The sequence below is a fragment of the Blennius ocellaris genome (genome assembly GCF_963422515.1).
Source record: "Blennius ocellaris genome assembly, chromosome: 15".
Classification (NCBI taxonomy): Eukaryota; Metazoa; Chordata; class Actinopteri; order Blenniiformes; family Blenniidae; genus Blennius; species Blennius ocellaris.
In genome coordinates, this window is record NC_137664.1 from 26782147 (window position 1) to 26807802 (window position 25656).

Genomic DNA, 25656 nt, shown 5'->3' on the forward strand with positions numbered 1-25656 from the left:
GAGAAGACGAGCTCCACCCGGTCATCGCAGCTGAACTGAATCAGGTAATTGTTGTAGAATATCTAGGATCTCTTTGATTCTTGGGCCTACGTATTCACTGATACTTCACTGCCACCCCAGGCCGGTTACGTTGTTGTTAGATTTGAGCCCCTTAATCAACGTTGTTTTTACTGGTGGCGCCAGCAACTGGCCTCGGAGGATGAGATTACAGGGAAACGACTTTATATACAACAGAGAGGAGTTTGTGGGGGGTTGGTCAGAATGTACATGTCTGTGTGTGTGTGAGGATGTTTTGTGGAATGTGTCTTTGTCTGTCAGGTGTGGGAGCGCTCCGGCTTTATGTCTGAATAAATTCCACTCTAAGCATCTCACCCTGTGTCTCACTTCATCTTTCTTAACCTCCGGCCGTCACTGAAGAGCAGAAATTATCCACTATAGTAATGAATCCCTCAGCAGCTCCACTTCCTCAAACACAGCCTGAAACAAAAGGGGAGGAGAGACAGGAGAGGGAAAAACACCCAACCACGCCCCTAAGAGGCCTCTGAGGAGTGGGGCGTGACAGTTTTATCTGTTTATTAAATGTATAAATTAGATATTTGATCAGAGACATGCGGAAATGCTCAGTGGACTGTGTGTTGTGTCCTCAGTTAATGGAGATTTGGAGGCGAAGGGTGATGAGGAGGCCCTATGGCTCCAGCACGAGTGGACTCCGCTCCAGTGCGTCCCGAGTGTATGGCTGTGCCAGCACATCCACAATGCAGAATTACGCACGGTTTTCATCGTGCCATTTATATGCTTACTCTGAAATTAGACTGATCGTTACACACCTTTTCACAATTACTAATCAATCAGTTCTTTCCACCGCTCTATCATTTGAAAATGAAAGTCTGACATATGGACATGGTGCTGCTGATTCAGTAGTAATGACACACTAAAGAAACATCTATACCACTGCACCTCGGCTGTTTATGATCACATAGATGAATAAGTCTGATATGTGAAGACGTTAAAGGGATGATATGCATCTGGCATCAATTGTCCACCTCATCGTGAGCACCACCAGGTTCCCCGTCTCCAAAATGTGTGTGCGCAAGGTTCAAAGTTCACATCCTCCCGCCAACTTGATTTTTTAAAATCACAAACTTTATGTTGGAAGTGGCGCACGCATGGTTCAAGAACTTTTTTGCGCATAAGCGACCATTATAAATGAGGCCCCTGGACTCTCCAGAAGTTGTCACCTAAAACAAGAATAACAAGCGCACTAAAACTTCCAGTACAGCATCAGTTATAGTAAGGTTAAAGGTAAGGATGCACTTACTGCTTACTGTCCATGTTCATAGTGAAGCTTTCCAGCAGATGTGTTGGACGAGATGGCGTCAGCCAGGAACAGAGACCACATATGACAGTGTAGCTCCATTTAGGCATCAGATGATTAAATGATAGTTATTTGATTCTCATTAGATGTGTGTTGTACCCCCCTGTGTATGGACTTGGTGGAGAAAGCCATTTGAGCTCATTTTCTAATTTTATATCATCGTTATTAAATTAAGTCACCCTCATTCATCAACTCAGACACTGTTAAGCCCCAGACATGCAGGGATTAACATATTTCAGAGAAGCTAAAATAACATAGTATTACCTTTCAGAATAGAATCCTGCTGGTTGTGTTCAATGACATTATCATATGTTTTTGTTGGTCATGAGAAATCACGCATTCCTGAACGTAAACCCCCATGTCCCTGCCTTCACAGGACGAGTGCAGCCAGCAGTGTTTTCCTCAGGTTGTTGTTGCTCTTTGAGCCACGTTGCTGAGCTGCGTTTAAATTTAGCGTTACTCTGGTCATCTCATGTCACAGTTGGACATTCAATCTTAAATAGGTCGCTACACTGAGTGCACCAAACACATGTTCAAACCACACTTTTAACTTGCTCTTTTGTACTTGATTATGAAGATTTTGAATAAAAACAACGACATATAAATGCTTTATATTAGGGAGGAGCCAATACCGATAAGTATGAGTACAAACCTTTAGCCAGTAGTTGATACTGAGCACTGATACAAGTACAGTGCTTATGTGAGGCCATAAAGGCTATGTTGCACCAGGTTATGTTAGGCCATGATGGATCCCACCTCCATCACCTTTTCTTCTTCTATAGCTCAGCTACAGCATGTCACAATCCCAAATCTTCCTCCTCCTCAGCTTCAAATATCTGTCTTTCTACCTCATTCTCCTCTTTCATCAACTCATACACAACTTGACGAGACAGCTTATCACGACAGTGTTTTTCCCCACATGCAAATGCAACATACCCAAAGATCACACGCTTAGGGACTGGTGTCCTTCTACTGCAATGTGCCACACTCCAGTACAGGACATAACAGTGTTCAGTGTCTCTATAGGCACCAGCTCCAGCTCACTCATGGCTGTACCTGTCTTATTTTATTCATGTCTATCATGTAGCTTTTCTGAAAACATTTGAAGCAAGAAATAAGCTGTGCAGATGAGTTTTAAGCTCCCTTCACATCCTCTCGCTGCATCATCAAAACATTGCAATAAATGTGCCTGCTGTGAGGCGGCATGGGCTCCGAGTTCACCCTGCTTCTTCTTGGACTATGAAATGTCCTGACGAAGACTCTTTAGCATGTAGCATGGAGCACGGTTCAGTTAGGTGCTGAGTTGGTAAGCACATAATCTGCGACATGGGGCAGATTCTGCTGGTCCAAGTGTCACTGCTGATTAACTTGCCGGTGTTGCATGAGCTTTCACCCTGTCTCTTGATATTTTGGCAGATTCATTTCCCGTTTGTCATTCTCATCAATATTAAAGAATCTCCAAACCACAGACATCACTCGACATGTGAGCGACGTTGCTGATGCATGACAGCATATTAGAGTTCTTTTTCTTAGTAAGCATACAAGTACTCTGTGCAGTATTGGATACCCGATATCGGTATCTTTACATTCCTCCAAATGTAATCAACCAAATTTTATTTGACAAATTTTCAAGTGAAAACACATTGTTAGTGTATTTTCATTTCAGAAAGGTTTCAAACGAAGCACATAAATGCAGTTTTCATGTCGCGTCTCCAGTAGGACTCTGTTTCTGTAAACCACCAACAAATGCACTGAGTACACAAGTACGCTGTAAACATTGAAACTGGTTTAAACTCTTTCTTCATGGTTTTTGTTCATTCGGTATCTGTATGGAAGAAAAAAATGTGTTTCCACATGTGATCCAGATGATGGTGTCGTAAATACACACTTGAAGAGGATCTGTTAAGTCAAGGAGAGAATTACACGCACCACACCCGGACATACTTCATGCTCATGCACAGACGTGTTTGCTATGGCCATGGTGCTCATGTGCACAATTGTTTACTACAACTGGACTGCATATGTGTAGTACCAGTGTCGGAGTGTTTTCAAAAAGTCGCACTTTGGAAGCCACTTTTAAAAAGCTTCGTTTTCAGTGAGTCTGAGCAACATTGTCATTTAAACGCACACCCAAAACACAATGGAAGTTTTCTTTTTTCACTTGAAAACATTAAACGGTGCCTTAGATATTGTGTGTTGGATCTTGAACACAAGACTCTATTGGAGAAGTACCAATGAAGATTAAGATTCTTCATTACTTGTTTTAATGTATTTATTTAATTTCTTTTATAGCTTTACTGTATTTATTATAGTAATATATTTGTTTTATTTCTCTGTAAAGCTTTTCTGTGTTTATATGATTTCTTTGTAAAGCACTGTGAATTGCCCTGTGTTTGAATAGTGCTCTATAAATATATTTGCCTTGCCTTTTCTTGCCTTGCCTTACCAGAGATCTCCGTGGGGCTTGTAAAACCAGAAAAAGAACCCTACTTTTTTTCAAGACATTCAAGAGAAAGCCTCAGAAACTGGATTGATTTCACTCTTATGGTTTTGATAGGTTGTTGAGAACAAGAGGTTCCTGCAAATTGCCTTCCTTAAAAGCAATATTACCTTTCTTAAAGGCAATGTATTAGGCGCTTTAGGACACTACAATTTGGTCGCAGTTATGAAAAAGTTAAATTATCTCAGCGGTGCAGTTCATAATTGGAGAAAGGACACGTTGGTAATTACTGGGCTTGGCACAGAACAAACCTGCCCGATTCAGAGTGTCTGGCCAATGGAACAAAGGTCTGAGAGTCTTGCAAGTGGCACTATGATAATTACTTACTTCAAATAAATACTTGTGTAAAGTGTGAACGCTCAGAAAATAAACTGATGTAATGACAGAATTCTTTTGGAATCACTTTTTCAAAGGCAGTACTTTAAGGACTGATGTCAGCACAATATGTAGAAGTGGTTCAAATAATGTTACTCAATTAAAAACACAAGTTGGGTTATTGGTGATTACACAAAGTCAACCTTTAGCTTCATTGAACGCTGATATCTGGAGTGATGATCAGAGCAAAATAACATATTTGGGCAATAAAGACTGTGTGCTTCTCCTAGGTGACAGGATGTTTTCCAAAAAGGAGGAACAGAAGTCGTTTGGCAATGGCCGACTGAGAGACCAGTGGGAGAAGAGAGCGGCGAACATTGCAGAACAATGCAAACAAGAAGATGAGCTGAAGCAGAAGAGTTCACTCAAAGTGTGAGAACTAATGATGACATAACATTTCTACAGCTGACTCTCATTCCGTATTTTGTTTATGGTTAGTTTAGAAGCATTGCTAGAGAAAGAGGTGAAAATACAGCATTTATACACATGATTGACTTGGATGTGTTCCGGTAGTCGAACTTGGGCCAAAGCTTTCAGGTAACAGAGAACCCCAATTTCAAAAAGGTTGCTATTATTTGTGATCTCACACAGTGAGAAATGCTGAGAGGCTAACTTGTATCTTTTCCCTTTAGTTCACAAAACCTAAAATGTGCTTTGATTCAGAGGCGACAACGAGGCATTTGTGTTCATATATCTCCTCTTTTTTAAGTACAGTTGACCACAACATCGTTTCTTACAACGCCTTGTTTCAGCTGCACGTTTTGGTTTTTTATAATAGAAAAAGAAAATAGTGATGGATACTGTTGACCCTTTAACTTTCAAGCAGTGGACTGCTTCAAAGAATGAAATCTGTCAAAGTAAACCACAAGACACTTTTCAGAATCGACCGCACATGTGGAGCTTTGCTTTTATTTTGAGGGCTTCAGCTTCAGCATTCTCTCAGTGTGGACTCACTGTAATCACAGATTACACAAGATGCCTAAAGGCCAATTCATACTCCATAAGAACAAGAGGAAAGTTCAGTAGTGCAGAGTCCTGCCAAACAAAATTATGTAGTTTCCTTCAGCGAGCTCCTACTGACCGAACAAATTAGTTTTTGCAGTGCCAGCCGAACTGTGTAGGTCCCACACTGCCGAAACTTCTGTACTGACGTGTTCCAGCTCGCTTATCATGATCAGTCATATTTGAATCATATTTAGCTTCTAACATGGCTACTGTCTGAGCGCCACAGCTTGTTAAAATGTCATGATGCACCTGAACGCATCACTCAAAGCGCTCAGCTCCTGCAGTTAAAACCAGACCAACATGGCGCTTGTACAAAAACTCTCTTTTATTACTGAAACAGTTCATAAATGCATTTTTGGCAGCCATGAAGTGAGCAATAAACTGTGCAGTTGAAAAGTGAAAACACCACTTCACAGACGTGTGGCTGCTGTGAGGCCTGCAAGTTCTGCAGTGTCTTATGGGAGTATGAACAGTCCCATAGAAAAAGCCTTTTTTTCGTCAGCTTGCTGACATCACTGCCGAAGTTTCTGCTTGTTCTTATGGGTTTAAAAAGGAAGTATGCAGGGGCCTTTACAGCACCGCCATCTTGGGGAGGTCTCCCGCTTGTGCTAAACATATAGATCCCAGGCTTGAAAATCCACAAAATCATTTGTAGCTTGCTTGCTAGTCCACGTATCAACACAAATAATACCTCATTTTAAAGCTGAGGAAATGCTCTAACCCTAACCCATGGAAGACTTTCCCCCCTCCCAATAATTTCTCAATGAGGTTTCCACAGGAGCTTTTCCATTTTTAGCACAAGTGGGAGACCGCTCCAAGAATGGCAGTGCTGTAGGCACGTCACATCAACATGTGCTGATTGGCCGTGCAGCATCTAGTTTTTATATCTATGGCTGGAATGATTCAGACAATCTGAAAATGTGGTGAGGGGGACTCTCTCAGCCCCAACAGACAAAACGTTTAGGAATCATTGATTTCAACCAAATATAATTTATACACACAACTAATATTATTAATCAGACCTGCTTTCTGTTGTGACATGTACAGTGAGCATGAAAAAACCCACATTCATAGTTTGTACTTCAAAACTGATTTGTCTTTGCCTCAAATGTATTAAATGTTCTGAAATCTAAGTATATAAGTAACCTTTCACCTCTTAAAGAAGAAATGTCTTTGATGAAAAAATAAACACAAGACAGTTCTTTTAACCTTATTTCATTTAATAAATAAATGAATTTTTATTTTAACCCACAGCCTTTCCTCCAAGTGGAACTACCACTGGTCTCTTGTTTCCAATGAAGACAAAATGAAAGTAGAAATGTCTGACTTCAGAAGGGTGACCAGTGGTGCAGACGAAGCAGAAAAAAACAAGCCCAGAATCAGATTTAAAGTGGTCCCTCCTGCTCCCAAAGCCAAACCTGTACCCACTCCTCCCCCTCCTCCTCCACCCAGGAGGTCTGCTTCGCCCAAACTTCGCAGGGAAAAACGTAAAGTTGAGGTGGATGTTTTCCGTCTGTGCTGGAAGGAATCATGGAGGAGTTTAAAGCCTCCAAAATATCTTTTCTTGAGAGCCAGAGAGTTGAAAAGCAGATTCCTGGGCTTCACCACCATAGACGCAGAGGCCATCACCAAGTACAAGGCAAAGAAGAGCGGATTAGAACCAGAATTCATGTTTCCTGCTCATAAGTGGAGTCAGTCCTGGAAACAGGTACAGTGACTGATGCGAACTAAAGTGTCCACATAAACTACAGATGTTGATATCTGTCGAATTGTATGATATTAGGTGGAACAAATAGATAATGTGAGGAATAAGGAATAAGGAACTTTATTATCATTGTAATAAAACAATGGCACTTTGTTAGTGACAACCAGTCAGTTGCGGCAGGGTTAACTATAAAAGTAGAATAAATAGGATAAAAAGAATACAAATCAGCTAGCTTTGATAAAGAACGAGACACATTTGTTAAATATTCTGAGCTGAAGCCTGCTGTTATCAGTTCTTTGTAGATTCTCTCTTTTATGTTAGGACAAAATCTACACTGCAGCAGGATGGTGGGTGTGACAGAAATATCTTCATTATTTACTACAAATTAGCATTCTTACACATTTAGCTCCAAATAAACTTTGCGGAGCCATGTAAAACCTTCAAACTCGAGTTAAGATGGCTTTAAAACATGTATTACATGTATGTAGCTTTGTGATTGAAACTACGGGTGTTGTCAGGATAGTCAGGGATTTGGTTCAACTGGGGAGGATGCTGAAAATGTTCACACCTCAATTTGGTTTAGTTTAGCTTTTGCACATTTGAGAGCGGACCAACTGCCTGGACAATGTCACACAATTACAACAGCTGCTCGGTTGGGGATGCTATTGCTCAAAACTAACACTGACCACAGAGGAAGAAAAGCATGTCAAAGAAGAAACCTGGCTCATTGATTGGTCCATGCCAAAAGGGGAAATCTGACAGCTAATTACTACCCTGCAAGTGGCTAAAGGGGCTAGTTAGGTAGTGGTTAAAGGTTAGCCACAAGCAACCACCATATATAGTATTCAGATCAGATATTGATGACGCCTTCCTCACTACTTCCTCACTATTTCACGTCGGCCACCAAGAGATTCTCCAACATTTTCTTTCTGCATCTGCTTCTTCAGGTTTGTGTTGTTTAGCTATGTTTGTTTTCTACCCAGAATGCACTGCACTCTAAATCACATCCTTGTTCCATTGCCTGGAAAGCCAAGTGATAGTCCCTGATGTATTCACCCTGTCCTTGAACCAGACCCCTGTGAACTTCAGTTCTCTTCATGGACTTTCTGGCAAAGTCCATTTCATTTGGGTGTATTTGAAAGTTTCTTTGTTGATCACAATTTAACGATCTATAATCCTCTTCAAAATGTCAGCATCAGTTCTCATGAAAGCAGACTTTCCAATAGGGGTGAGAGGATGTGATGTAGCGCGCAAGGCATTTTGGGTAAAGCTGGCAAGAGAAGGAAATAGTGAGTATGGTGCTCATTGATATCTGGTCTGAAGACTATACATTGCAGTTGTTTGTGGCTATCCATTAGGTTCAGTCCAGACCAATTAGAGAGCCGTGTTTCTTCTTAACTTCCTCTGGTCAGTGTTTGTTTTGGGCAATAGCACCCCCAAATGAGCATAAACTAAGGCTTATGAGAAGAACTTCAATTTAGTTGCTATGAAATGGTTTAGCTGTCAGAGCCACAGCAGCTGTTTTTAGTTTAGCCATTTCGCAGTTGCAGCAGTTTTGCTTTCTTCAGATGTTTATATATCTATAGTGTTTGGCTGCTTCAGCCATAATAGCTATTGTATCATTTATTTTTTAGCTGGTTTAGCACGTAAATCTTCTCCACTTGTTTGCTGTTCAGTTCAACTTTATTATATAATTCATAGCATTAGTTCAAGATCACAAGTCATTCAAGTGATACTTTTTCTTTTCTCTGAATGTCTAAGGTCAGAACCCTACAATCAGATTCTATAAATATGTATTTGTTTTTGTTGGTTTTCAGGTGAAGAGTCCAGCCCATTTGAAGTGCTCAGCAAATCAAATATACCAATGGGAAATCCTTTTGGAAAGAAATCTGGTTTGCAATGCTGTGATAGACATATACTCTCTTCCAGTCTGGGCTGGTACCTGGAAAATCATGAACTTTCCTTTCAGACAGCTGAAAAAGGACTGGGATATTGTATGGCCTGATTACCAACCAATTATCAGTGACAAGTCTGTGGAAATTGAGCAACTGGAGGAGCAGGTTGGTAATATGGTTCTGCTGCGATGACGATGTACAAGAATTTGTAGAGCTAATACTGTTACCAAAGAAAAAGGCTTGACAACACCACCCTGGGGATTTTACTCTGAGCTCTTTTAACACAAGGCACAAAGGTATTCAAAAACCTCATTTCTACTGCACAGTATGTGCCGACACAGTACGGTACAAGCTTTCATGTATTTCCACTGACAAAATGTGTGGATAGTACCTAGAGTATGGTACCCAACCATTTTTTGTAACTCCATTGTGGTACCGAGCACATCGGTAACATGTTCCATAAGGAGGAGCCATCTGCTGATTGGCCGTGATGATAGTCAGTCTTGAAAAGCTCAGAATTGTAGAAATAGCTCCTATAAACCCTCCCATTGTTTTTTGAATGCACTGCTTTGTGTACGCTGGTTCTTTTGTTAACTGGGTTTACTGAAATATCAGCACTCCACAGCACCTTGGTTCTCTGACAAGGTGCAGACGCTTCTCTTCGTAGCAGGAGAGGAGTTCTGGAGCTGGAGCTGGACACTGATGTTTGTAATGAGAAAGTTTTCCAAGCTTTGTCACAGAGAATGGAGGCTCACAGCTTTGCTTGGACGCCTGAGAACTGCCGCACACCAATTGTGTTCCACAATAGTCCTGCGTTTCCTATTCCATAATGACATTAGATACCTCTGTTGTTACGCTGTTCTTCACAATCCTGCCTACATTTTAACGATACTCTCTGCGGTGGAACCGCACAACAGATTTGGGTCTGGCCATGCTGCGCAGTTGAAACAAGGCTTAAGGGGCATGAAATGTTACAATTTTAAAAAACACACAATTTACACTCCAATCTTGGAGTACTTGGGGAAGGGGAAAACCCATTCAGGGCTGAGGCCTTGCGGATGCCACCACCAAGTCACTAGCACCATCACCACCGAGAACAAGAACTAAGAACATTAAATGCAGGTTTACACTATGTTCATGGCAGCTCCAGCAGCCCCGTTTACCCGAAACGTTAGTGCGCCATGGGATATTGAGGAATTCTTAGGAAGGTCAGGCACATCTTTCACGTTCTGTCAATACTTTCTATGGATGAAATATGATATTTGAAGCATGTTTATGCCCCAAAGGGCCACCAATAGTGAAGATAATCATTGTATCCTGAGACTTTTACCGGGTGCATACATACCTCTTGTTTTCTTTTTCAGTGGCATAGCTTGGAGAAGGTCTTCTGTCGTTGATTGTTCAGACTCGAACTAAATTTCCCTACGGGGCACAGCTCCTCCCAGACCATGCACGCTGTGGCAGACTGGACTAGAACGCAGCACGTTGGGTCCACAAATCATCATATGCCAGGACAAGCCATGATTGAATGTGATGAAACGGTTACCAGACACCGTAGCTTTGCCGTGAAAAGCGTGACGACATGATAAAACCCGAAGCAACCATGATTGAACACACATTAAACATCACTTCCTTTTTACCTTCCCGTCTCACCATGAACTGTCTCCAAGTTCTTGCTACGGGCTACTGAGTTTCTCATGTCCGCCGTGGCAAACTTTTTGATAGTTTAAAGAATCTGGCACGGTACCCAGGGCAATGATGAACTGTAACATCTGCCCATCCCGTCCCCATGCATTATCTCACGTCCATCCCGTTTTGTCCATGGTGGCCTGAAATGGGGCTGCCGTGGCTGCTGGGAACATAGTGTAAACGTACCTTAAGACGGAGCAGTAAACACATCCAGGCCATGGTGTCGAAGGAAAGCAGAAGCAGAGAAAAAACTGCAGCAAGCCCAATAAGCAGGTGTCAGTAGCACCCACACAAGAAAAGTACTATAGGTATTGATAATACACTGAACATAATGTGGTGAGTGCTACACTACATATAGTGTGGGGGACATTAACCACCACACCGCAGCACACAGGCAGTATCCCTACAATGCCAATGTATTGAGCAAGCTGACAGAAACAAACAACCAGTGAGGGGAAGCAGCGTGCAGCTAAACAATCTATAACCGCTATGTGACACACCAGTGATGACGGAGGTGCAAAAGAACTGCAGTGGGAGGACTGCTGCCATCAACGGCCACCAGCGGCGCTCATTACAAGCAGTGGCAAATATAGACAAAGGATACATAATACCACATGGCTAGTTAGCACCTCCATGCTGCAGCACTGCATTACTCTTGTTGGATTCTTCCTTCTGCTGTGAGTGGAGTTGCTGAGTGGAAATTGCATGATCATAACAAAAACATACCATTTGAATGATGATATGTCCTTCAAATGTAGTGTCCGTGTAACTTCAATTTATTTGACCATTTTATGGTTAAAATGGTCATGTTTGTTTTCATGACATGCAACAAGGAGTGGTTCTCCCTCATCAGATTGAACAATTCTGTACAAACAGGACTGAGCACATTTCATGAGCTTTTTCAAGGTTTGTTTCCAATGTACTTCATGTCCTCTTATTCCAAGGAATAGTTAATATCCCACATATACTGTATGTCAGTAAGACATTTCTTTCTGATCTGATGCAGAACTGTAATAAAAATAACTATTTCTACCTGTAAGGGGCTGTACTGGGAAAACATTCTTTCCTCAACTTAAGGACAAAGGAATGACCATACAGATAAAGACCCAACAAAAGATTCACACTTTTAAAAATGTATCAAAATATACAAAACTTATCTCTTAAATCTGTTTACATTTTTAGATCAATATTAATAGGAAATACATTTTGGCATGATAAACGTATTTGCAATGTTAAAGATTTCTATTTCAAAAAGGAGGAGTGACTGTATGAATAAATAAAGATGGCACACATTCCAAGATTGTCCACGTGTACCATACAGTAAACAATGCAGAAATAGTCTCCTGTTCTTTTTAAAGATGAGTGTTGTTAACTCTGACAGGATGAACTTGAAGACTGGGAAGATTCGTGGAAGCTGTCAGGTCTGGAAACAGACAACAGGACGCGAATAGAGATAAATGAAGTGTGCATGCCGGGATGGAACCTGGCTTGGCTGGCATCTGCACCCCCTCTACAGGAACGAGAAGACCAGGAGAGAAGCTGGAGCTCCTGCTGGGGATACAGTCAGCAGTTCAGGTCAGTCTGTGCAGGATCGCAAGCAAGTCTTTCAAAGCAGGAATAATGTGCACCCATGGCCTGATTACATTTGTACATACAATAATGTTGTTGATACATAATGTTTTGCTCTAAAAAGCAAATAAAATGCATATCTCAGGCCAATTAATACTACTTAAATCAGAAAACAAGCATTTGTTAATTTCAATTGCAACTGAGAGCATAAGTTATATTAATTCATGTTCAAGCATGTTATGTTATGCAAAATTTCCATAATAGCCTATAAGAAAAAAATATATAAGCAGCTTTGGAAATGCTCATACTTAAACTAAGTTTTCCACAACAAAAGCAGAATCATTTGAATATATCTGAACAAAGAAATGTTTTATTTTTCTGAGCAGGATGTCGCTTCAAAGCTTCCATAACTTTTAATTAAGACATTATTAATTCATCTTGTGAATTGAATTGAGCAGTTTATATATTTTTGAAGGGAGCAGGAAGAATAGTTATACTTAAATTCCTACATCCTGCTAACCACTACAAACTTATTAACATAAAGCATCACCATCTCACCTAATCTTCAGCTCCACTCAGTGCCTATATAACAATCAATAATTAAAGCTGGAAGTAGGGCTGCCACAACAAATTGATAAAATTAATAAAATTTGATTATTAAAAATGTTGGCAAGGAATTTAATTAGCGATTCGTTGTGTTGTGCGATTTATGTGTCACTTGGCCAGTAATGCCAAAGTTCCGGCACGGCACTCGAGCTAGCTGGCCAGCCACCAGAGCGTGCTACGATGCGGAGAGACGTCACAGAAGCTGACTGGTGTTTACTCTCTCTGAATCAACATGAAAGTTGCGTGGCAGCACTTGAGCTAACTGGTGAGCCGCTGTGCCACGCTCAGATGTGGGAAGACATCACCGGGGCGTGCTGGGGCGGCGAGCTGCTAACTGACTAGTCAGCGGAGCACGCTGAAATGCGAGAAGAAAAAAATAAAACAACTCGTGCAAAGCGGAAGATGTAAACAACAGAGGATTCATAAGGTCTGCCGCCCTGGCTGAGATTACTGTTTTAACGTCACATATCTGAGGAGCTCTAAGCCCCGCCTACTTTTTAACCTACTTTCTGGAGGAAACTACCAGATTTGGCTCCAATTACGTTGACCGCATCGTACCGCTTTACCTTATGCCACGTACTGCTCCATACCTCTGTTTGAGCTTGCAAAAATATAGACAATTTCATTCCATACACCATGACCACAACAAAGAAAAACTTTGAGGCGTAAATTTTAAGGTTCTTATAGCAATATCTTACTATTCTGGTCACTCAGGATGAAACTGGACTGTAGTCCCTGAAGTACATTAAATCTTATTTAATAATTATCTTGTATACATTTTCCATAAATGTGTATTTATGTAGATATACTGTATACATCTTTGTATTGGTTCAGTTATGTGCCTTTAAATAATAATAACATATTTGATGTTTGGTTCGTTCAGTATCAACTGGTCCAACAATTTGAAATTTGAAAATGAATTTTTTTTTAACTGATTCATTGATTCATAAAAAATAATCGACCGATTAATCAATTATTAAAATAGTGGTTAGTTGCAGCCCTCGTTGGAAGCAGCCTTTGTCGGTACCTTGCACTCTCACCGGTCGGGTTCGGGCCAATCATGGCTTCCGGCCCAGTCATAGCCCTGTACTATGCCCGATCATTGTAACCGTCTTGTGGTTGTAATCAGATGTGGACTCTCAAGCAATATTTCAATTTTCAGCCAGATCCAAGCATAGATACCCCATTTCCAGTAGCTGGCACTATGCCCAATGGTTGGTATCTCATATGGCTCTTATCAGATTTGGACTCGAATGCAACATGAAAAGTTTGAGCCCGAGTGAACAATGTTGAGGGTATTTGCAGTATGAAAGATTTATTCAGTCCTGACAAGTTTGTCAAATTTGGTGAGCATGTTTTGGGCAGCAGAGCAGTAACAGCAAACAAATGCGGTTTTGTTTGCATTCTTGCAGAAGAATCTTTTATGTTTCCCTTACACCCATTTTAAAGCTTATCTTTGAAACAGACAAGAATGATTTTTCTGGATTCATTGGATCTTTCTGGACTCATTGGGCTTTTATGGATTTATCAGATTTTTGTGAACTCATTGTATCGGAGTTGGAAAGCCTATGCCCGAACAGGCAGGAGGTGAGGTTGCACCCTTGAAGATAAAAGCAACAACTCAGAGGAGGATAGCTCCATGATATAATGATAATCTACGAACCCTAAAGAAATCGGCATGGAAATTAGAGTTGAAATGGTTCTTTACTCAATTAGAAGTGTTTTGAACAGCCGAGAGAGATAGTTTGTTAATCTATATAAAAAAAATCCCTCAGCGGCTCTTCTCCGAGCTCCTCCCTGATGACTGAGCTCCTCCCCCTATCTCTAAGGTTGACTGAGCTCCTCCCCCTATCTCTAAGGGTGACTGAGCTCCTCGCCCTATCTCTAAGGGTGACTGAGCTCCTCGCCCTATCTCTAAGGGTGACTGAGCTCCTCACCCTATCTCTAAGGGTGACTGAGCTCCTCACCCCATCTCTAAGGGTGACTGAGCTCCTCACCCTATCTCTAAGGTTAACTGAGCTCCTCACCCTATCTCTAAGGGTGACTGAGCTCCTCACCCTATCTCTAAGGGTGACTGAGCTCCTCACCCTATCTCTAAGGGTGACTGAGCTCCTCCCCCTGTCTCTAAGGGTGACTGAGCTCCTCCCCCTATCTCTAAGGGTGACTGAGCTCCTCGCCCTATCTCTAAGGGTGACTGAGCTCCTCCCCTTATCTCTAAGGGTGACTGAGCTCCTCACCCTATCTCTAAGGTTGACTGAGCTCCTCACCCTATCTCTAAGGGTGACTGAGCTCCTCGCCCTATCTCTAAGGGTGACTGAGCTCCTCACCCTATCTCTAAGGGTGGCTGAGCTCCTCCCCCTATCTCTAAGGATAACTGAGCTCCTCACCCTATCTCTAAGGATAACTGAGCTCCTCACCCTATCTCTAAGGGTGACTGAGCTCCTCCCTCTATCTCTAAGGGTGACTGAGCTCCTCACCCTATCTCTAAGGGTGGCTGAGCTCCTCCCCCTATCTCTAAGGATAACTGAGCTCCTCACCCTATCTCTAAGGATAACTGAGCTCCTCACCCTATCTCTAAGGGTGACTGAGCTCCTCCCTCTATCTCTAAGGGTGACTGAGCTCCTCCCCCTATCTCTAAGAGTGACTGAGCTCCTCGCCCTATCTCTAAGGGTGAATGAGCTCCTCCCCCTATCTCTAAGGGTGACTGAGCTCCTCACCCTATCTCTAAGGGTGACTGAGCTCCTTCCCCTATCTCTAAGGGTGACTGAGCTCCTCACCCTATCTCTAAGGGTGACTGAGCTCCTCCCTCTATCTCTAAGGGTGACTGAGCTCCTCCCCCTATCTCTAAGGATGACTGAGCTCCTCGCCCTATCTCTAAGGGTGACTGAGCTCCTCACCCTATCTCTAAGGGTGACTGAGCTCCTCACCCTATCTCTAAGGTTGACTGAGCTCCTCACCCTATCTCTAAGGGTGACTGAGCTCCTCGCCCTATCTCTAAGGGTGACTGAGCTCCTCACCCTATCTCTAAGGGTGACTGAGCTCCTCGCCCTATCTCTAAGGGTGACTGAGCTCCTCACTCTATCTCTAAGGGTGACTGAGCTCCTCACCCTATCTCTAAGGGTGACTGAGCTCCTCACCCCATCTCTAAGGGTGGCTGAGCTCCTCACCCCATCTCTAAGGGTGACTGAGCTCCTCACCCTATCTCTAAGGGTGACTGAGCTCCTCACCCCATCTCTAAGGGTGACTGAGCTCCTCACCCTATCTCTAAGGGTACACCCAGCCACCCTACGGAGGAAGCTCATTGCAGCCGCTTGTATCCGGGATCTCGTTCTTTCGGTCATGACCCATAGTTCATGACCATAGGTGAGGGTAGGAACGAAGATCGACCGGTCAATCGAGAGCTTCGTCTTTTGGGTCAGCTCTTTCGTCACCATGACGGACCGATACAACGTCTGCATAACTGCAGACGCTGCACCGATCCGCCTGTCGATCTCACGCTCCATCTTTCCCCCACTCGTGAACAAGACCCTGAGATACTTGAACTCCTCCACCTGTGGCAAGGGCACTCCACCGACCTGGAGGGGGCAAGACACCTTTTTCTGGTTGAGAACCATGGCCTCGGATTTAGAAGTGCTGATCCTCATCCCAGCTGCTTCACACTCGGCTATGAACCACACCAGTGCACGCTGAAGGTCCAGGTTCGATGAAGCCAACAGAACCACATTATCTGCAAAAAGCAGAGATGAGATCCTGTGGTCCTCAAACCAGGCCCCCTCCGGCCCCTGGCTGTGCCTAGAAATTCTGTCCATATAGGTAATGAACAGAACCGGTAATAAAGGACACCCCTGCCGGAGGCCAACGTGCACTGGGAACAGGTCCGACTTACTGCCGGCAATGCGAACCAAACTCCTACTCCGGGAGTACAAAGACCGAACAGCCCTCAACAAGGGACCCCGGACTCCATACTCCCGGAGCACCCCCACAGGACATCTTGAGGGATGCAGTCAAATGCCTTGTCCAGATTCACAAAACACATATGGACTGGTTGGGTGAACTCCCATGAACCCTTAAGCACCTGGTGGAGGGTATAGAGCTGGTCCAGTGTTCCACCATCAGGAGAACCTGGTAGAGGGTATAGAGCTGGTCCAGTGTTCCACCATCAGGAGAACCTGGTGGAGGGTATAGAGCTGGTTCAGTGTTCCACCATCAGGAGAACCTGGTGGAGAGTATAGAGCTGGTCCAGTGTTCCACGACCAGGACGAAAACCACATTGTTCCTCTTGGATCCGAGGTTCGACTAACGGCCGGACCCTCCTCTCCAGTACCCTGGAATAGACTTTCCTGGGGATGCTGAGGAGTGTGATCCCTCTGTAGTTGGAACACACCCTCCAATCCCCCTTCTTAAAAAGAGGGACCACCACTCCTGACAGCTCTGCATATTCAAGTGTATCATTGACCTCCGGCGTCATGTGCTCCAACATGGTGTTCGTTATGGACAAGCTGTGACTGGCATAGAAGTCCAATAACAGAACACCGCTCGGGTTCAGATCGGGGAGGCCGTTCCTCCCAATCACCCCCTTCCAGGTCTCACTGTCATTGAAGTCTCCTAGTTGGGGCACTATCCAGCACCCCTCCCAGGGACTCCAAGAAGGTTGGGTACTCTGAACTGCTGTTCGGTCCATAGGCCGAGACAACAGTCAGAGACCTGTCCTCTACTCGAAGGCGTAGGGACGCAACCCTCTCGTTCACTGGGGTGAACTCCAACACATGGCGGTTGAGCCTACATGAAATCAATATTTTAAATCATATTGAGTACATTAAAGTCCTCAAAGTCCACCAAAATTGTTATGTAAAAGTTGAAATTTAACCTCATATGAATTACCCAATTAATGTAATGTAACACCCAAAATACTTAGAGTTCATCTGAATACATCTGACAAGCTAAGATTCGTTAGCATCTGTTGGCCTTGAGTAGCCCCCACACTCCCAGCTGCAAGGGCTTCGGTCCTTCGAGCTGATGACCCAAAATTTCAAAACTTAGCATGTCTGTTTCAGATGTACAAACTGTTGGATTAAAGCTACACATTGTGCTTTCACAGGTGGCATGCTGCTTCACTGACGTCACAGCAACAACACTGCACCGTGCTGGAGAGGAAGCGCCGAGCTGAACACCTCTGGTTTGCCTCACAGCTGCATCATGATGAGATGATTGACAAGGTGGAGTGGACGGAGGCCTGGAGGAGTACCAAAGGAGGCTCCAGACCAAAAACTGACAACAAAGAGGAAACAAAGGATGAAGAGGATGAAGAGGAAGGTGACAAGGACGATGAAGGATTAGAGGAGGAGGCAGATGAAGGGGTAGAGGAGGAATCTGTCAGTGAAAACAAAGAAGTGCAAAAGGAGGAGAAAGACGAAGACATATTGAGGGAGAAAACAGACAAGGGAACTCAGGAGGATGAGGAGGATGAAGGAGTAGAAGAAGAGGAGATGGATGAAGTTAATGAAGATTTTGATATGGAGGAAAAGAAAGACAGCGATAAAAAGAAAGACAAACATGTTGAGCGTGATGAGCAGGAAGATGAAGACGAAGAAGACAAAGAGAACAAATATGAAGATGACAGTGTGGAAAATGAAGCAATGAAGGATGAAGATAAGGACAATGAAGGAGAGGAGGAGGAGGAGGAGGCGGAGGCGCAGTCGGAGGAGGAGGAGGAGGAGGAAGACGAGGAGGAGGAAGACGAGGAGGAGGAGGAGGAGGAGGAGGAGGAGGAGGAGGAGGAGGAGGAGGAGGAGGAGGAGGAGGAGGAGGAGGAAGAGGAGACCAAGGAGGGAGATGACATAAGCAAACAATCAGAGAAACAGGACAGAGAAAAATTACATGAGGGGTTATTGAAGGAACAGGAGGAGTCTGAAGAAGACATGAGGGAGGAGAAGGAGAACAAGGAGGAAGAGGAGAACGAGAAGAACGCAGAAGCAAAACAATGGGACACAATGATGAAAGTAGTAGAAGATCAAGAGAAAGAAAAAAAAGAGGAAGAAGGGGAAAAGGGTGAGGAAGAAGATGAGGAGGAGGTAGATGAAGATGAAGAGATATTCCAAGAGCTGGAGGACAAAGAAGACGAAGACGAAGATGAATTTGTCGATGCAGAAGAGGACAATTGTGAGCTAAATGAAGTGTGTAAAAAAGATAAGAGCACAAACATAAATGAGGATGAAGAGAAGGAAAAGAACAAAGTGGGCAAAGAGAACCACAACAAAGAAAATACAGAGGATGAAGAGGATGATGATGATGATGATTATGATGACGATGCTGATGATGATGATGACGATGACGCTCAAAAGAAGGATGCTGATGAAGAAGGTGATGAAGGCCCAGAAAAATACAAAGTAAACAGTGAAGAGGAACAAGAGAAGGAGGAAGAAGAGCAAGAAAAAGAAGATGATGAAGGACCTAAAATGAAAGAGGTAAATGAAGGAGTGGAAGAACAGGGAGACAACAAAGAAAACTGTACAGAAGAGGAAGAAGAAGAGGATCAAGAGGATCAGGAGGAAGAGGATGAACAGGAGGAAGAGGATGAACAGGAGGAAGAGGAGGATCAGGAGGAAGAGGAGCAGGAGGAGCAGGAGGAAGAAGAAAATCTGAAACTTAAAAAGACATGGGTTGAAAATAAAAATGATGGACCTACTCATCAAAATGTTGGGGCAGAGGATGAAGAGGTTGTGGACAAAGAACAGGAGGAGGCAAAGGTGGAGCCGTTGGAGGAGATGGAGGAAGAAGATGAGGAGGAAGAAGAAAATCAGGAGGAGGAAGAGGACAAAAATGTGAAAATCAAAGCAAAGGTCCAGGAAGTAAAGAATGTGAAGAAGTTGTGTGAAGGAGTGAAGCCGAGAGCTGACGTCCCACTCCAGCTGCAGTTCCACAAACTGAACTCCTCCTTCTCCTCCTGGAAGCAGTCGTGGATGGTGGCCATGCCTCACAGGGTGGGACAAGAGGAAGAGGAGGAGGAAGAGCTGGAGGAGCTGGAGGAGAGGAAGGAGGAGTGGCAGGCCTGGAGGCAGTCGTGGAGAATCTGTCGCTGGAGGAGGAAGGTGGAGGACGAGGAGGAGGTGGTGTGTTTCTCCACGGAGCATCGCAGTCTCAGACTGATGGCAGTCCTGCAGGACGGCATGCCGAGGAGGGAGTGGGCCCTCAGCTGGAAGACCAACACTGTGGAAGAAGAAGAAGAAGAAGAAGAAGAAGAAAGTTGAATCATTCTGCTGACTGACATGAAGTGGAGTTTAGAATCTGTTTGAGGGACTTGATCAACCAGCTGTATAGTTTAGAGAATATGAGCACACGTTACTCTATTCTGAGTTTTTCCTTCTCACTGCCTCTGGTTCAAGTATCACGCAGTCGGCTACACTGTTCTTGTTACATTGGGTAACATTTGCTTATGAGATGAAAAGAGATTAAAGCTACTTCACCTGCAGCCCACAACAACACACACATATGTTTTCTAAAATCTACACTAAGACACAGTCCACAAGAGCCCAAACAACATCTTTTTTCTTCCAGTCATTCTTAAAATGTTTCCCATCAACATAAGAAACTTCTGCGCACCATGATAATTACATCAAACGATGTAGTACATAGTTGGGCCCATAGGTGGTGCTGTAACTCTGCTACAGAAATACACCAAAAAAATTGAGAAGACACAAGCATGCACAAACGGAGAGATCAACAAATTTAATATCTGGCCTAATTAAACCTACGGCTCAGCCTGGAGCAGGTTGTTGTTAAGTGGCAGTGTGGAGAGGGTCATCATCAGGTCAAGAAGACATCATCATTTCAGCTAATTTCCCCACCCACACATCAACGCAGAGGGAGGTTTTCACTCAAACATTTCCATTTTCAGGCTGTGGATGATTGATGCCAAAAACCATGTGGTTACATGAATCAGCGCCAGTCACTGAGTGAGCCTCCAAATAACTGTCACAGCAACATCACAATAATATAGCAGGATAAATTAACACACACACACACACACACACACACACACACACACACACACACACACACACACACGAAGAGTAAATTCCATGTTTTGTATTCATATACATTCATACAGACAGTAAAGCTATTCCCAACATGCCTGTTCACACACAAACCCAACATAAAAATAGAAAAACAATCAGCCGTGTGTTCCAAAGAAGACAAATCCAAAGCAACCAGAACTCAGTCTCTGCAGTAAGCTCGCAAGCTCGATGGCTCCATGAAGCAACTGTTACCAGAAAACAGTGACCAGAATTTCAGCAGCACTTTCAAGATGACACATAGAAATGATTTGTCATTGTGTAGAAAATGGTTCCATCATGTGAGGGATGTTGAGTGTCCATGTTCACTGGTGTTCAGTGTCTGATTAATGACGTCTGTCTTAACTGTTGTCTTAACTATTGCACCCCTATTACACATTTATTAATGTTAATATTTATACATTAACATTAATAAATGTGTAATAGGGGTGCAATACTTAATATGTAATCAATTGTCATCTCATTATGTAATGACACCGCATTTTGTAATAAAATTCTTGAACACATTTTCTAATAAACATTGCCACATTTTGTGATAACTTGTTACAGTTATTCCAAAATGTGGGTCTTCCCCGCTTTCTTTGTTTTTTAAAGAAAATGTAATAATTTGGCGGATCATGTAATAAATTTTGACCTTTATCAGTGTACATGGTTCTATATTTAATAGTGAGAAAAAAAAACTATGATTCAGTTGGACAAGGATTATATGTCATGCTTTGTTTTTGTCCTGCCAACATAGCAATAGTAGGGCTCTAAATCAAGCTGAATTGTTACAAGCCAATCAGTATTTCCACCAGCCATTTCTACTTTCTTGAAAAAAATGAAACCCAATTCTAATTGTTGCTGGGTGCATTCAATCATGTATCTCACATTTTGTAATAACTGTAGCAAGTTTTTACAAAATGCAGCAAACTTTATTTCAAAATGCATTCAAACATTATATTAAAATATGCTGCATTATTACATAATGAGTTGAAAATGTACTACGTTATAATAACATATTGCACCATTACTACATAATGTGGCGCCACAGAGTGTTTATATATATTTCTTATTGGTGTCAATTGAGTTTAAAAAAATATTGATTAATTGCACAATTTTCTGTTTTTAATTGCAATTCATTTAATTGTTTTTCTACTGAAGACTGAAGCTTGTAATGGATATTTGTTCAGGACAAACCACGGAATTAATGTCGACTCAACACACAGAGACTATGTTTCAATTAAAAGACCATTTTTATAATGTGCTTTTCGCTTTGGGTGAAACTGTTTCTCTCCAAGATCAGCAAAATAATTTAAAGAAGCATGAATAAATTGATTAATAAACATCTCCCATCAGAGATTATTTTTGCTGGTGCTATGGGGGAGTTCAATCTTATAGTGACGGTGCTGGACAATTTAGGTGTATCTTGTTTATTTTCTATTGTAATGCCGACGGTGTGCACGCACCGCACCACACAAGTAACAGTCGCGCACATACATTTCACTGTATGTGCGCGACTGTTACTTGTGTGGTTACTTGTATGTGCTCCACTCACCATATAGGCAATAAGCGTCACTCACCATGAGATGTCATAATAAAACGATACGTCGGTCGTTCTGGTTCGGAGCAAAGGCATCAGTGATTTTTTTCCCTTCGTTTTTTGGTTTTTTTTTTTGTCTTTTGTTTTTTGCAAAAAGCTCTCAATGTTTCATTATTATTAGTAAGTTACGCAATCACCAGAAAAAATGCATACTAATAGGAAGTAGTAAATTCCAAGGTTAATGCATACCCTGCAGCGATTGGCTGAATCACATCATGTGGCTTTGCATTTTTCTTTCAAATACATGTTTTAATGGTGTATTCATTTATAAACATGACATTAATAAACATTAAGCAACAAATTATAGTCTCCACACATAAAAAATAATGTAAAAAAACCACTGGAAAAAAAAAACATTTCTTGGGGGTGCTCCCCTGGGGGAGCTGCCGCACACCCAAAAATAGACATTTGTTGAGTCACCAACGTCATGTACCTTTCCAATGAGCCACTAGAGCAGGGGTGTCAAACTCAGATCCTGGAGAGCCGAAGCTCTGCAGGTTTTCCACGTCTCCTCCCCTGAATGTCCTGATGCTTCATCACCACCTTCAGCACAAAGCCAGAGAAAAGGCTGCTCATTGCAACCAGCTGTGTGGAAGCAGGGAGACGTGGAGAACGTGCAGGGCTGTGGCCCCCGAGGACTGGAGTTCGACACATGTGCACTCGAGGAAGCCACAGTCAAACTTTATCTCAGTGTGTCTCTTTTGCTTTCACCTCCTTCTTGTTTGAAGGCACACTGAGAAAAAGCTAATCCCAGTGAGCTTTTAGGTACCACTGAATTCTGCTTTGTGCTTTTGTAGTGAAGAGAGAGAGACAGAGAGAGAGAGAGAGACGCGCACACACACACACACACACACACACACACACACACACACACACACACACACACACACACACACACACACACACACACACACACACACACACACACACACACACACACACACACACACACACAGAAAAGGGTGTTCATCCACAAAACTGCACCCAGACAACTCATCCACGACATTTTTTTTCAGCATTATTGATATGAAGGCTTAGATTTCAAAGCATATTTGACACATTTGGAAGAATTATTCCGTATATTTGACACAAAAACATAGGCATTGGCTGATTTTGCTATGGGCAAAGTGGGCAGACTGCAAACTAAATGCAGTTTTCAGAAATGTATTTCTGAAAACTGTCATATACGCAAAGAAGACTATTATGTAAAAGTGCAGGATTTATTTTCTCAAATAAATTCAGAAACGTCATCCATGGACAAGTTGTGGTCTGAGGGTGCTGTCTGAGGACGAGTTGTCTTACCATCACAGAAAAGCCCCTCAAGCTTGGACTCAAACACATGGTAATGGACTGACATAGTTCACTTTCACCACCAGAAGGTTAGGCTTGGGTTTCCATGTGGCAACTACAATGGAGTTGATTGGATTGAAGTAAAAAAAGAAAAAAAAAACACCTAACAAAATAAAAAGCGTGAGCTGAAACTGGTCAAGCTCAGACTTGTGCTCTGCTGAGTCTCAGGCAGCTCATCAGCTTTCAGAGAGAGCCTTCCTGCTGTGTCCACATCAGACTTCTTCCTGCTGCTGGTAATTAGCATGAGATCAGACCATATTGTGATGCGATGCACATCAAAAACTGCCCATTTCCACCAGCGATTGTTCCTCGGCTCTCACAGCAGAGGCAGATTACCTGCTGGGGGCTTAGCCCCGTTTCACTGCTGCTTGGCTTCCCTGTCGCCCCTTGAAGGGCCACAATAGGCACTTTGGAAAAGATTTCCCAATGTCATACAAATGAAAAGAAGTCATATCCTTTCAGTACTTACCCACATCTGGAAAACACAAGGCCTTTCAAGACTTTTTAAATGAAAGAATGTGACCCTACAAATAATCAATCCTGTGTGGCCTCCAGCCTCATGACATTGAAGGAATGCCAGCTCCACAGTTAAACAGTTGGTGGTGACACAGGGAGGGGAAGCTGCTCTGTTGCAATTGCTTAAACAATGACACTGAGATTCGGGAGCAAGAGGAGAGCTGATCGGACCCAGACTGGCCAAAAAAAGTCTAAAATCTCAGCTCAACAACGTTTTTCACTTCATCAGAAGGACAACCAATATTATAATGGAGATCAGTGTTGCTGTAAATTACCACAAGGCAACAGGACTTGTTCATACAACAACATTTAGGCCCTGTTTACACGACAACAATTGCGACTAGGTGTTGTCACATGAAACGTTGTCGTGTAAACAGGGCCTTATATATCAAACATATGTAAAACTACATTGTACAGGATTTATTTTCTCCAAAAAATTCTCAAATCTCATCCGTGGACAAGTTGCCCGGGTTGCATTTTTGTGGACAAGTTGTCCTAGAATCCTTTTTCAGTTGCTCTGTGTAGTGTTGCCATGTACATGGACCTCAAAGTGCAACAATTATTCAGTTTTCACAGCCTTCAAAACCTTCAAAACAAACTTCTGTAACTGTTAACTGGTCCCGAGCAGAGCTGAAGTCATAGATAGAAAACACAGCCATAGTTCTATGCTGTGAAATCAACACAGTCATGGATATAGAACAAAAACAACTATACTATTAAACTTAACAATTATTGTAGCACAGAGATCAGGCAGTGGCGCCCACTCTCTGACACAGGTGTTCAACAGATCTGCTCCGACCTCACGACACAGGCTGGTATATCTCGAGACACTTTCTACTGGTGCGCGGACAACTCGTCCATGGACAACTCGTACATGGACAACTCGTACATGGACAACTCATACATGGACAACCCGTACATGGACAACTCCTACATGGACAACCCGTACATGGACAACTCATACATGGACAACTCATACATGGACAACCCGTACATGGACAACCCGTACATGGACAACTCATACATGGACAACCCGTACATGGACAACTCATACATGGACAACCCGTACATGGACAACTCATACATGGACAACCCGTACATGGACAACTCATACATGGACAACTCGTACATGGACAACTCATACATGGACAACTCGTACATGGACAACTCGTCCATGGACAACTCGTACATGGACAACTCGTACATGGACAACTCATACATGGACAACTCGTACATGGACAACTCCTACATGGACAACCCCTACATGGACAACTCCTACATGGACAACCCGTACATGGACAACTCGTCCACAAAACTTCAAACCCAGACAACTCACAACTCACAACAATTTGTTTTTAGCATTATTGATTTGAAGGATTGGATTTCAAAGCATATTTAATAATTGAAATGACTATTA

The 25656-nt window shown here is 42.8% G+C and overlaps 1 protein-coding gene across 1 annotated transcript in view; it reads left to right on the plus strand.

The window, feature by feature from the left end:
- LOC308140497 (uncharacterized protein) overlaps positions 1 to 25656 on the plus strand; it is a gene marked incomplete at its 3' end in the record, with an annotated part of 33399 nt that overhangs the window by 7185 nt on the left and 558 nt on the right. Inside the window, exons 2-7 of the mRNA XM_080510312.1 lie at positions 4481 to 4622; positions 6510 to 6963; positions 8778 to 9020; positions 11926 to 12119; positions 17818 to 18414; positions 24978 to 25529. Of these exons, the coding sequence (XP_080366438.1) occupies positions 4481 to 4622; positions 6510 to 6963; positions 8778 to 9020; positions 11926 to 12119; positions 17818 to 18414; positions 24978 to 25529 (2182 nt within the window). The remainder of the gene's footprint in view (positions 1 to 4480; positions 4623 to 6509; positions 6964 to 8777; positions 9021 to 11925; positions 12120 to 17817; positions 18415 to 24977; positions 25530 to 25656) is intronic.